General features: G+C 36.5%; 1 protein-coding gene and 1 long non-coding RNA gene across 2 annotated transcripts; one reads left to right on the top strand and one right to left on the bottom strand.

Moving 5' to 3' along the window:
- Positions 1–4,846, top strand: LOC125244098. Its single transcript, XR_007179223.1, has 3 exons — positions 1–2,504; positions 2,938–3,040; positions 4,136–4,846. It is a non-coding gene; the product is annotated as an uncharacterized LOC125244098 (long non-coding RNA).
- A 3,053-nt stretch (positions 4,847–7,899) lies between these two features.
- lg13h1orf43 (linkage group 13 C1orf43 homolog) lies at positions 7,900–12,727 on the bottom strand. The gene is made up of 7 exons (XM_048153816.1): positions 12,482–12,727; positions 11,736–11,837; positions 11,226–11,334; positions 11,085–11,138; positions 9,099–9,265; positions 8,945–9,003; positions 7,900–8,865 (listed from the first exon to the last, which is right to left on the bottom strand). The coding sequence occupies exons 1-7, from the start codon at positions 12,539–12,541 to the stop codon at positions 8,658–8,660; spliced, it is 759 nt and encodes a 252-aa protein (XP_048009773.1). The 5' UTR covers positions 12,542–12,727; the 3' UTR covers positions 7,900–8,657.
- Positions 12,728–13,546: the final 819 nt, after the last annotated feature.

The raw sequence follows: 13,546 nt of genomic DNA, 5'->3' as shown, positions 1-13,546 counted from the left end.
TGTTGTTGCTCTCAAAACAATTAACACAGCACAGTAAACACTCTTATGTTGATGAAATTTCATTATTCACTGCACTGCAGTTTATTCTAGTAATACGTTTATTAAAAACTAAATTATATCATCATAACTACAGGTGTGTTCACTATTGATTTTATAACATATTCATCTATAGACATACACTAATGAAAGTACATGCTTATTATTGTTTTTTAATGAGTGGTTTTGTTATAATCTTTTCCCACTTCCCCCAAAAATTACATAGCCTACACAAACATCCAGCAAATGTTGTACAGTACTGCAATCACAAATGTTTACTCACGAATTTAAATCTGCCTAGAGAATTTCATCTACATCATAGAACATTCTTATGCATTATGGAGGGAAAAATCATTATGAATGTTGAATCCATGGTTCTTCTCAACATCTGCAGGCCTCCTTCATTGTTGTTGTTTTTTTTTTACTCTTTTTTTGTAGTAAACTATATTCATGTTTCTGGTAAAGGTTTGCTCTTGTTTACCTGATTTTTAATACTGCTTTCATGTGCTGGTGTGTGTGTATACAAGAAAAGAATTGGTTCTTATAGATCTGTTAGTTTTGTGACAGTTTTACTGTTTGAATTTGTAATAAACACATACAACGTGTGGTGTGTAGATAAATAAAATGTATTACAAATGTATTTACAAATGTAAAACAAAATTATTTACAATAATATAAACAAATAGAAGACGGAATAAGCATGTATGTATAGGAAACAACTCAAGAATGTATTCCAACGATATTCTCCATAGTCTGTTCCCCATTGTTTTCCTGTGTGTATCTCTATAGTCAGCCAGTGTGCTTCAGCCATCCGTCTGTCCAGCAATTCACGATTCCCTCATCTGTAAGAAATTACATTTCAGTAATTATCTCCTTTCATCGAAAGTACCATTTAATTGTCAACTCTGATTTCTGTCATTACGCCCAGTGCTGTCAACAAAACATAATGTTCACCTAATTCCAAATTTATCTATTCGGTTTCCTGCAAAAGTGGCTCTTCCGTGTGTGTGCGTCACCCTTTCGTCAATGTTGTTGACTTTTGATGATTGATGAGGTAAGCTCAGTGTAGTGCTTGGGTCACTATATCATGAATAATTTAAATAAATAAAGGTGTTGTGTCACGTTGACATTGCCTGTCGTAACTGTTTGTAATCCTTCTCATGACTAATTAATATGGTGATACGCACGATTCAGATCGTTTTATTATTAATGAGATTGTGAACTAGCACTTACGTAATGGTTACGATGTGCTCAAGTCTGGCGCAACTTCCTTTTAACCAAAAACTTTTGGCGGCGAGGAAGAAAGTAGTAGTAGTAGTATCATCAGCAGCAGGACATGGCGCGGAGAGAGTTTCTTACAGACTGCAATAGGGCATTTCGGGAGTGTACTCGATTGGCTCAAACAGACGATCGGGATGCTATAGCAATAATAATTACAAGGTAAGTGATCTTGTTTTGTGGCACTGGACGCCCATTATTTCCCCCAGGGGCGGACAAGGCTATCGGCAGTACCGGGAGTTTTCCCTGTGGGCCGGCCCTTTGCAATGTAAATGTATGAATGAATTGTAGTAAATAGTCCATAGGCCCATCTTTCCGTCAGCACAGACGAATTGTTCGCGCGGGCGCGGCCCACAAAGACACTAATCAGTGTGCTCAGTCTGTATAAAAGCGCTTATCAATGTCAAAATGTTTGAGATAACCAATCAAATCAAAGGAGGCGGGATTTACTGTCCACGGAAACCGAACAGCGCTGCACTATTTAATGCTTGTAGAATGCGAGCCGAGATAACATAAGCAGCTGAACAAAACAATATAGCCTACAGCAATGTTTGCCAACTGTTTACGATAAATAATAATAATAAACTGTTAAACGACGGGGATTCATTTCTAGGACGCACTTCTGACCTTTTCGGATTGTTATTCTTCACACATTGGATATAGAAACATTAACGTAACCTATAGTGTTCAGCATGTCAGATAAAAGTGAATGTGTGTCTGTTGTCAGGATTTCTTCAGTAATTTCACAATCATAAAACTCGAAATATTCTCAAACTTAAACTGCATGGCAAAACCAGCAGCTTTCATATAACCTATGTCCCGTAAAGTGTAAAACATATAATTTTCTAATAGTTCACACGCATTATTTTACAGACTGGCGATCAAAAGTTTGAAATAAGACTTCTTTAATGTTTTTGAGGCGGAGAAGTAGGAGGAGGAAGATAAGTATTCTCTTGAGAAGGAATGCAATGAAGCATTTTGCCTTTAACAAATACCCAAACGCCCCTTTCTCCTAGCATTTTTGTGCGCACAATGTCCATCTGTCGTGCTCGCTTGCTCTCAATAGGCTACTGAGAATCATAAGTTAGGAAAGTCTGTCCTTCTCGGGCAGGTTTTTATTAGTTTCGGTTTAGGAAAAAGGGCTCCACTTAATATTAAGTGGCCTTAATACTATGTACTTACATCAAAAAGTAAGTACAATGTACTTATTGGGTTCATATTGAATTGCAAATCACTTTTGCTGCTATTGAGGTGGGATGTGGGTAAGGTTAGGTACAGGTTTGGTGGTATGGGTTTAAGGGTAGGGGTAAGGTGTAAGGGATGGGTCAACAGTGTTGGTTGGGTTGGTTAAAAAAAGCTTTAGATCACTCCACAAGCAACGCAGCTTATAGTTGCATGAGTTCCACTTGGACGTAAAAAGCAAAATTGTCTTGCTATTGGATCCAAACCTTTGAAACGTTGTTTGAGCTGGACCTACTCTGAACCTGTTTAGTCATAGGAGAGTCACGTCATAAAAAAGCTTTAGTTATTTATTTGTTAGTTATTTGCGGCTTCCCATTTCATTTAGCGATATAAAGTTTGGAGTTTTGTTTTTGAATTTCATCTCTATTTATTTGCTGCTAGCCAACGCATTTATCAGATCCAAAAGCATTGTTGAGAGGAGTTATGGAAAAGCACAGACGAATGATATCACCAATCGTTGTCGTTATCATGATAGAAACTCGAGGTAAGTCATTTTTTAAAGTTAAAGTAATCCAAAAAAGTATTGCTTTTCAGGTGGAGACATGACAAGTTCACACTTGTCATGTTTGGTTCGATTAAAACGAACCCTGGTGCGATTGCTCGGTTAGTGCGGTTCATTTGAACATATGTGAACGCTGCCATCCGAACCCTGGTGCGCACCAAACAAGCGGACCGAGACCGCTGAAAAGATGGGTCTCGGTCCGCTTCCAAACGAACTCTGGTGCGGTTCAAATGATATATGAACGCAACACGGACCAAAGACATGTAACCGAACTAAAAACAGGAAGACGAGACCCTAAAAAGGACAGAATCCTCACGCATGTCGGTTTTTCTCGTCATAGTTGCGAGTTTGCCCATCACAGGCATCAGACGCACGTCTCCACGCAGCAGATCATTTGTGTGTGTGACGGATGGATTCCCGCCGCTGATTTGACTACTTTACATGTTTTATAAGCTCTTCACGAGTTCCCAGCTGGCCAAAATACCATCACATGCAGGCTACGCACCGCTACGCATACACAACGAGTGCATTTACCTCAGAAAACAGCATTGTTTTGGATGTTAGGTAAGTTCCGTCTCAAAATAGGCAATACGTCATAAAATCTGACCAATCACGTTGTGAATGTATCCCTATGCCTTATGGTTCGGTATCTTTTGGTTCGGTGATAAAATTGCCAATCTGAACGCTAACCGGACCAGGACTAAATGTTTTTTTTTCTTCTTTGGTCCGGACCAAACGAACCGAACTACAAGTGTGAACGCACCCTGAGAGTCCACAACAGCAGTGTTGTATTGATTTAGCCCAATCGTTACATGACCTGGTTATACAATTAAAATCTTTTTCCGTTTAGATCATGTTTGCAAAAAGCTGATCAAGAACATAAGGAGGTTGAGTAAATAATAAGATAATTCTCATTGTGTAATGATAATAATAACAATTTTTATTTTGTAGTCAGAAAAACTTTTCAAACCGGCTAACTGATAAACTATTATTTTCAAACAAATGAATAAGTCTTCAATTTGTTACATAGGAGTTCAAAGCGGTTTGTATCGTTAATACTTCTCCTTTCACATTTAGCAGGGAGTGGAGCAGCGTTTTCACAAGCAAAATTCTGCTGCTGACCCAGAGGATGGAGTGGAAGTACCAGATATCCATCAGAGAAGAATTTATTTCGTTCAGACATATCACCTTTGAATGACTGGGATCTTGATCTTCAGACACCTAATATTATGCAAATATTTTACTTTCTTTAGCGCTCTAGATTAAAACAAACACAGCTCAGAAATAAATAAGATGTTGTACTTTACTCCTATTACTCGATGCTGATCTTGGATAAACAAGAATTAAGATAACCCATCTCTGAGTCCATGTAATGCAAATGAATATGTATTTTAAAAAGGTTACACTTTAAAAACCACACACAGTGACTGTGACAGTTATCTATACAACCCCAGTGAAGTAAAACAATAGGTAACTATTTACCATCGCTTCTGACTAACTGCATGCTACAATCTACTTGAATATGGACTCACAGAGATTGATTATTTTCTTAAAAAGCAGTGTTTATATGAAGAAAGTAATATAGTACATCTTGGATGGCATGAAAGACTATTAACAAAGACATATATTGCACTCCCCTACCACATATTGTACCCACTGTCACTGTTTTATTTTTACTGTGACAGTAACTGTTTAAATGATCTCTGCATCATTAAAATAAAACATTTTACACATATTTTGTATATCATGTACATTTTGTTTAGTAATACATGAATATTATGAGAAAAACAAAAGTGATGCATAGCCAAGTATGGTGTCCCATACTTTGAATTTGTGCTCTGCATTTATCCCATCCAAGTGCACACACAGCAGTGAGCAGCCAATTTTTGCTGCGGCACCCAGGGAGCAGTTGGGGGTTTGGTGCCTTGCTCAAAGGTCTCACCTCAGTTGTGGTATTGAGGGTGGAAGAGAGGGCTATACATTCACTCCCCCCACCGACAATTCCTGCCATATTGAGACTCGAACCCACAACCTTTGGGTTACAAGTCTGACTCTCTTAACCACTATGCAGTTAGTGTTTTGAAAAATAAAAAAAGTGATAGTTCACCCAAAAATGAAAATTTTGTCATCATTTACTCACCCTCAAGTAGTTCCAAACCTGTATGAATTTGTTCTGCTGTACACAAAGGAAGATATTCAGAAGAATCTCAGTAACCAAACTGACATCACCCCCCATTAACTACTATAGTATTTATTTTTCCTGTTGTTGTAGTCAATGGGGGGTGATGTCGGTTTGGTTACTGAGATTCTTCTGAATATCTTCCTTTGTGTACAGCAGAACAAATTCATACAGGTTTGGAACTACTTGAGGGTGAGTAAATGATGACAAAATTTTCATTTTTGGGTTTTTTCCCTTTAAATGATGCATACCAATCACACCAAAAACACAAATGAAAGCACAATTACCCTTTATCCTCTGCATTAATGCCATTTCCAATCAAATTATACAGGATGAAGTGCTCCTGACATTAATTTTGAAATACAATGACATATTTCATTTTCAACATTTCACGAATTAAAGGCTAAACAAGCCCTTATAACTGTTCGTTCCATTTTAAACTGAAAAGTGTAAACTCACATAAGAAGATTTGAAGATAAAGAGTGGTGCAGAGATGACTTCAAATCCCCTCCTCCTTGGAGTTTTATTGTAAGGTTTTTCAAATTATGAGTAGAAAAAAAGCCTGTGGTAATCAAACATAACTTGACAATACTTTGAAAATCAATTTTTGGAAATGTATGTTTTAAATAAGTAACTAGATAAGAACATATGGGGTGTGAGTGTGTGTAGTTTGCATTGTAGAACAAAATGCAGAACAAAAAGTATTGTCAAGTTATGTTTACCACAGGCTTTATTTTACTCAAATTGAGAAAACCCATTTAAACACCCAGCGGCAAATTAGTCTGACATCATACCTTTACCACTCTACTGTCTAGAACTTTGGCAAGTAACACCCAGGACAGAAGGTCAGTTTAGCAATTTATATTTAAATGTACTGAATTTCCATGAAATGTCTCGATTAAAAATAATACTGCAGCCAATTAGAGTGATTGTTCACAAAATCTTTTTTCTGCCTCATTTTAATTTATAATTTCTGAAAAATCACTCTGATTGGCTGTAGTAATATTTGTAAATATATAGATATATTTCATAGAAACTCAGTGCATTTAAAATTCCATAAATGTTAACAGTGGATTTATACTGTAACACTATAATTTTTGTTCTGACTTGTTTCTCTCTCATCTTAAAGTCAAAAATGAACCAGGTGTTTTATATATATATATATATATATATATATATATATATATATATATATTAGTCGGCACTACCATTGTTTGGGAAATTTAATATGAAGAAAAAGAAGCAGTCCGAAAAAGCACACCAAAGATAGAAGGTCTGCAAGGTTGTTTGAGAACTTCTTCCTCACCATTACAGCCACATCCACCACTGAATTCAGGCCTCAGCTTCAACCATCTTCTCGCGGAAACCAACATGCATCTCTTGCACCCCCCTGGTCTGCTGCTCCACATTATCTCCTCTCTGATTATATATATATATATATATATATAATCAACCAACATGCAAGAGATGCATGTTGGTTTCCGCGAGAAGATGGTTGAAGCTGTATATATATATATATATATATATATATATATATATATATATATATATATATATATATATATATATATATATATATATATAGCGCCCCCTACCCTCTTAGGATTTACCACGCCCAAGTTCTGTGGAGCACCGGGTTCTAACAAGTTTATAAATTATTACACACCTCTGATATTAATAATATTTATAAGCTAAGATTTAATTTCCTGTTTATGTAAATAGTAGATGATGAAAAGAAAAGAAGAAAAAAAAACTTATAATACAAAATTTATTTTAGATTAAATCCTGCAATTTGCAATCCTAGTCTGCTTGTGTACACCAGCAGGTGGTGGTAAAGTTCCACGTTTTTTATTTCACAAAATGACGCGTTAACACGTCATTTGCGCGTTAACACGTCATTTGCGCATTAACACGTAATTACGCGTTAACACGTCATTTGCGCGTTAACACGTAATTACGTGTTAAGACGTCGGTTTCACACGTTTTGGCCCTTTTGGCCTTCCATAGTTATCCAGACGTTTATCCACACGTACGTTATCCAGACGCAAAGTAAAAAAATATACTTTCTCAACTACGTCGCCGCCGCGCACTTTGAGCGCAGCTCCAACACGTGACCGTGACGTCTAACGTCTCATATCTTACGTCTGACGCCTGAATACTATGGGATTTTGTCCAGACGGCTGACGTGCGTATACACGTTAGTTCTCCTCTCAGTTTGCTTAGCAATCGTCAAATTTTGTTGAATTCACCCCTCATAGTCAATCACTGCCGTGACGTTCCTTGTGAGAGACGAGCGCGGCTGCGCTCTCCAGTAACTTTCCACACTCCACAGGCGCTGCATGCAATGTTTTTGTCAGGAGACAGGAGTAACAACTGCAGATTATGAGTTACCTGCGGTGAGTCCGACATAATGAATCCACTAACACGACACAGCGAATGCCGGTGGTAAACACTCGTACACGAGTTTTGGGAGGCGTTCCTTTGAAATGAGCTGTGAAGGAGGGGGGTTGTTCTTACGCATGCGCTCATTTCAAAAACAAAGTAACAGTCTTTGGATTCTCAGTCGACGAAAAAATCCTCTCTATCACCTTTAACCAGTGATGTCTTGTTAGTGGAGACCCTTAAAGGCACAGCTGTGCAGGTACAGAAAACACAGACACTATTAGATCTGATAAGACTTTATAATACAGTGAAAGTCAACACAGACAGCTTCTCATAGCTCTTTAAGCTACATTACCATGACAACAACCATATCAAGTCATGTCTCAAAGAACTTTGTTCCTCCTTACACACACATGAACTAATTAAAAATTACAATTGCACTTAAAAAATAAGGACAATAAGCTGATCAGTAGCACAGAAAAGAATATTTGTCTCTCCCAATTTCTGTTAGAATGATGTCCAGCCTTGTCTTCTCTGACAGAGGATCTTTTTCGGAAACCTCAAGTTAAGGTTGTTTTAATATAAAACAGGTGTAAGAATGAATGTCCGTACAGCTGTTTTTAAATCCACGTTTGTGCCAGAACAGTTATTCCAGTTAAAAAGGTTCTCATCCTAGCTAAAGGGACGCATTGTTGGTGCTCTTCATATTAAAATGGTATTCTCACAAAGAAAAGGGTAAACAGTGGCTATGACCTTTAAAGTAAAGTAAACAGTGTGAGCTCAGGCAGGACAACAATTAAATTAGAAACGTAACATTCTTGCATTGCTCTCAAAGCAGTCACAATGACCTTTATCCCACAGATTTTGTTCTATCGTGTCATTCTCACATTCTCAATGTGATTTGAGGTAATTTTACTGCATCTCCCACTGTAGTCATTTCTACATGAAAGATTTTCCTGTGTAGGCTTTCCAGTAAGCAACACTTCTGTTTCACAGTCTGAGTTAAATCTACACAGTTCCTTACGAGGGTTTCGTTCTCTAAAGTGTGCTCTCTAGTGTATTATAGTTGTCTTTAAAATTTTTGAGTTCCAGGAAGTGTTTGGGCCTCTTGCTGCGCTGTCCGGTGGAGGGCAGGTAAGTAACCTGAATGGTGGAGGCAGACGAGGGGCCGGGAGAGCTGGTCAGATCTTTAGCTGCTGACTGGTGCTGCTGGTTTAGACTGGTGCTGCTGGAGTAGGTCTTGACACTGTGGGAAAAAGAGAATAAAAGAGTGAGAAAAGTGATTTATAAGAGATGAATTGCAAAAAATAGACAACAAAACTTACACAGCAGCCAGTTCAGCCAGATCTTCCTTATACTTCACAAACTCTGCCTCACCAAACATCTACGGGGAAAGAGAACACAAGCCTCTTAAATATGTTCTGCAGCGCCCCCTGCTGTACAAAACCAATTAACACACATATGCACACTGGGACTGACCCCGGTCCCATGGCGAGCGCTGTCGTAGCCCTCCACTAAGCGCTCTAGGAGCGCACCATGACTCGTCTTGAACAGAGAATGAGAGTTTCGCAGGTCCAGCAGCCACTTCCTGTAGCGCCGCCCGGTCAGAGCACTGGCACTGCGACACAACTCGTGAAATGGGAGATCTATGGGTGGGACAGAGTTCAAAAATGGTACTTTTCCACCAAAGTATTAAGCAACACAACTGTTTTCAACACTGATAATAATAATAAATGTTTCTTAAGCACCAAATCAGCATATTAGAATGATTTCTGAAGGATCATGTGACACTAAAGACGAGTAATGATGCTGAAAATTCAGCTTTGTCATCACAGAAATAAATTTCTATTTGAAATATATTCAGTTATTTTAAAAATTGTAATAATAGTTCACAATATTACTGTTTTTACTGTATTGTTTTACAGCCTTGATAAGCATAAATGATTTCTTTCATTCATATATATATACAGTACAGTCCAAAAGTTTGGAACCACTAAGATTTTTAATGTTTTTAAAAGAAGTTTCGTCTGCTCACCAAGGCTACATTTATTTAATTAAAAATACAGTAAAAAACAGTAATATTGTGAAATATTATTACAATTTAAAATAACTGTGTACTATTTAAATATATTTGAAAAAGTAATTTATTCCTGTGATGCAAAGCTGAATTTTCAGCAGCGTTACTCCAGTCTTCAGTGTCACATGATCCTTCAGAAATCATTCTAATATGCTGATTTGCTGCTCAGTAAACATTTATGATTATTTTCAATGTTGAAAACAGTTGTGTACTTTTTTTTTCAGGATTCCTTGATGAATAGAAAGTTCAAAAGAACAGCATTTATCTGAAATACAAAGCTTCTGTAGCATTATACACTACCGTTCAAAAGTTTGGGGTCAGTAAGAATTTTTATTTTTATTTTTTTGAAAAGAAATTAAAGAAATGAATACTTTTATTCAGCAAGGATGCATTAAATCAATCAAAAGTGGCAGTAAAGACATTTATAATGTTACAAAAGATTAGATTTCAGATAAACACTGTTCTTTTGAACTTTCTATTCATCAAATAATCCTGAAAAAAAATATTGTACACAAATATTTTGTACAATTGTACACATTAAATGTTTCTTGAGCAGCAGATCAGCATATTAGAATGATTTCTGAAGGATCATGTGACACTGAAGACTGGAGTAATGATGCAATATTTAAATTGTGCAAGATTTAAATTGTAATAATATTTCACAATATTACTGTTTTTACTGTATTTTTAATTAAATAAATGTAGCCTTGGTGAGCAGATGAAACTTCTTTTAAAAACATTAAAAATCTTAGTGGTTCCAAACTTTTGGACTGTACTGTATATATATATATGTACTAACCATAAACTTTATAGTGATAGTGGTAATTATATAAAGTTTTACAAAATTTTGGTTTGGAAATTTATGGCAGTCTTATATATGCTAACAAAATCTAAAACAAACATATTTTTGTTGAAATATAAGAAAATAAAATTCATGACTCTAAAAATAAATTAAATAAAAATAAAAATGGCCACAAATTAATTATGCATATTATAAATGGCATATTATAAATCCTGAAACTCTCACAACTGTTCTGCATTTAATATGAAAATGTCCACTTAACTTAACAGCATTAGAAAGTTTAGAAAAAAAAAATTCCACCTAATAGTCCTACAATATTAAAGCAATATTAAATAAAACTAAGTAAACAAACTAGAACACAAACTAGACAAAAACTAAAACTGGGTGAAAAATAAATTAAAATAAATAAATTAGAAATAAAAACATCTAAACTACTGCATAATAAGGCTGATTTCTGAAATATGACATCATTAAACAAAATTAAACTGAACACAGCAATATCTTTGTATTCATGTGAAATTCATGCGAATTAATTTAAAACATCGGCATAAACATTAAACAACACACAGGCAAAAGAGGGTCTTACCAGAGTCTCTAATGGCATCTAATGCTTGCATTCTGAAGAGATAATTATAACAACCTGCACAAACACAAACATGGGCATAAGTTTTCATATCTGCAACAGTGTTATGAAGAGAACTGCTAGGGGCTTCTTTGTTTCTCTCACCAATTTGGCCTTGATGCTTCAGTCGATCGTCATCTTTAGAGAGCAGATGTGGCTCGTAGCGAATGTCATTCACTTTGGACAAACGGGAGTCAATCTCTTCTTTAAGGTCCTGTGAAAGATGCAGCTTTGCTTCAGTGCATTACAAACTAGTATATACACAACAAAAACCATCATAGGAGGTATAAAGAGAAAAACAACATCACATAAACAAAAGACAAGACTTTAAAATCAAGGTTGTATTGTTTTGCACAAGGGTAGCTACTTATATTGTTATATATCAATACAAATAAGATCCATGATGGCACATGTGGTACAATTAACATATTTATTGCACAAAGTACTGTGGAACATATACTTTTACCATTTATTGTCCTGTTGGGGGCATTTTGTTTAGCAGTGACCAAAATATTTAGCTGCTGTTACTACACTACTTATGGTCTCAGAATATATAGAATGAACATAGAATCAAATGTCCTCTACAGAGACATAAATTATGTTTTGGAGATGTACCTTCGGTGCATTATGACCCAGCGGGACGTGCGGTCCTCTGCGAGACTTCATAGCAAAGCGCATTATCTGCCTTTTCACAAAGATGAACAGCAACACAAACACCTGCAGAATGACAGAAGGGTTCAATCAACATATTACACACTCAAATACAATTCTGATACGGGCAAAACAGGCTTAAAAGTTACTGAGCTGCCTATATAGACAGTATTTTTAGACATTATAGGTGCCAAATAATATGACGCTTTCTTGATGACTTGGGTAAAATTGGTTTTATATTCGCACATTCGGACTTCTGATAAATTCAGACTTTCCAATAAATTAATGTTTGCGAATTTTAAGCAGCGACATGATATTGACAACCAGCGATTGTCAACTTACATTTTTCACAGTCGATCAAAATAGGCAAGTATTGTTTTAATGGCATATTTACTTGTGAATGTCCACTGAATGTCCAATGTAGTGTGATTAACAAGGCTATTGAATACGGATGTCCGAATGTGCGAATATAAAACCAACTTTACCCAAGTTTCTTGATGGGCAACTCAATAAGTTTTGACAGTTACTATCCAAAGTGGAAATTTCCATTATAATCCCTATTAAAAACTATTCACACATCTGGGCTGGAAATGCAGAAAAGACAAAAAACAGACGGATACACATTGCTCCAGCTTTACTGTTGTTGTTGTTATTTACATGCTCAATAATACAATTATTATTATACAAATACAATGCAGTTTGGTACTTACCAGGCTTCCGTAGGCCATAACAAGTACAACATTTACACCGGAAAGAGTTCCTTCTGCCATTGTGAGAATTTAGTTAAACGCTCATGAAAGGAAGATATAATTGATCGACACTGGCAGACAGTTGTAAAATTCAGCTCGTTATTATTATTCAGGTTGACATTTTCAGGAGAGTTTTTGTTGACATCTCCTGCGGTCTCTTCGTCGCGTGATTTTCATGGAAAAACTCTTCCGTCTACTCTTCTTTGACGCCTCCTTGTGGTTTGGCATGAATAACGCAACATCGGTTCAGGGTTTCTCAAAAAATGTCCTCAGGTCATGATCAGGTCAGCAAAACAAATATGTGTTCATAAAACTATCCTTGCATAAATTATTGCATACTTCAGTTCAGAATAAACTGCAATTAAAATATGCCACCATTGCTGCTATACATTAGGCTATAACAGCAAACAAAATACATGTTTGCTGTTTAAAAAAGTTCCCAGTTGTTTTTTCTCCCTTCTTATAATCACATGACGATGCCTTTCACATTCCATAATACTATTTTCAGAGAGTTACTCACACAGAAGTGGCATATAGGGTATATAAATTTACACCAATACCACTGTGTCTGTCGTTGTTCCAAACCACAATGCTTTCCTGTCATCTTTTCCTCTGTGTGAGATTATAGCTCTCTAGGAGCTCACAAGCCACACGCACATGTACTGTCAATGCATCCAAACATTATGCACATGGTTTTTCAGTGTTCGACTTGTTTCTGTTGAAATTAAGTGAGCGGTGTCAGAACAGCTGACTTAGTGGACAGCTGACCTTTATCAGATCAACACACTGAACGTGAACAATGACACCAGTTCTCTCAGAAGGAACAGAGGTGGGTGGCAGATGCATGAAAAGACAACAGGGGATTGAAATTGTTTCCCCAGTGAGAACAGATATCGCAACAATCATGACTTTATCTTGCGCTCTGGTAAACTAAAATCTCTATATTGTACAGACTGTGGTAGAAAAATGAAGAAAAAAAAGCGAGGGGAGGGGGGGCGGGTATAGACAAGTGACTCACTCTGTCCT

Source organism: Megalobrama amblycephala, linkage group LG13 (assembly GCF_018812025.1).
Source record: "Megalobrama amblycephala isolate DHTTF-2021 linkage group LG13, ASM1881202v1, whole genome shotgun sequence".
Lineage (NCBI taxonomy): Eukaryota > Metazoa > Chordata > Actinopteri > Cypriniformes > Xenocyprididae > Megalobrama > Megalobrama amblycephala.
This window is presented reverse-complemented; position numbering and strand designations above follow the sequence as displayed.

Bases quoted from the DNA above. Each gene is read 5' to 3' on its own strand.
- lg13h1orf43 (XM_048153816.1), bottom strand. From the start codon at position 12,541: ATGGCAGAAGGAACTCTTTCCGGTGTAAATGTTGTACTTGTTATGGCC. The intron at 9,266-11,084 runs GTAAGACCCTCT...TCCCACCCATAG, and splicing joins AGATGCCATTAGAGACTCTG to ATCTCCCATTTCACGAGTTG. The intron at 8,866-8,944 runs GTAAGTTTTGTT...TTTTTCCCACAG, and splicing joins CTGGCTGAACTGGCTGCTGT to TGTCAAGACCTACTCCAGCA.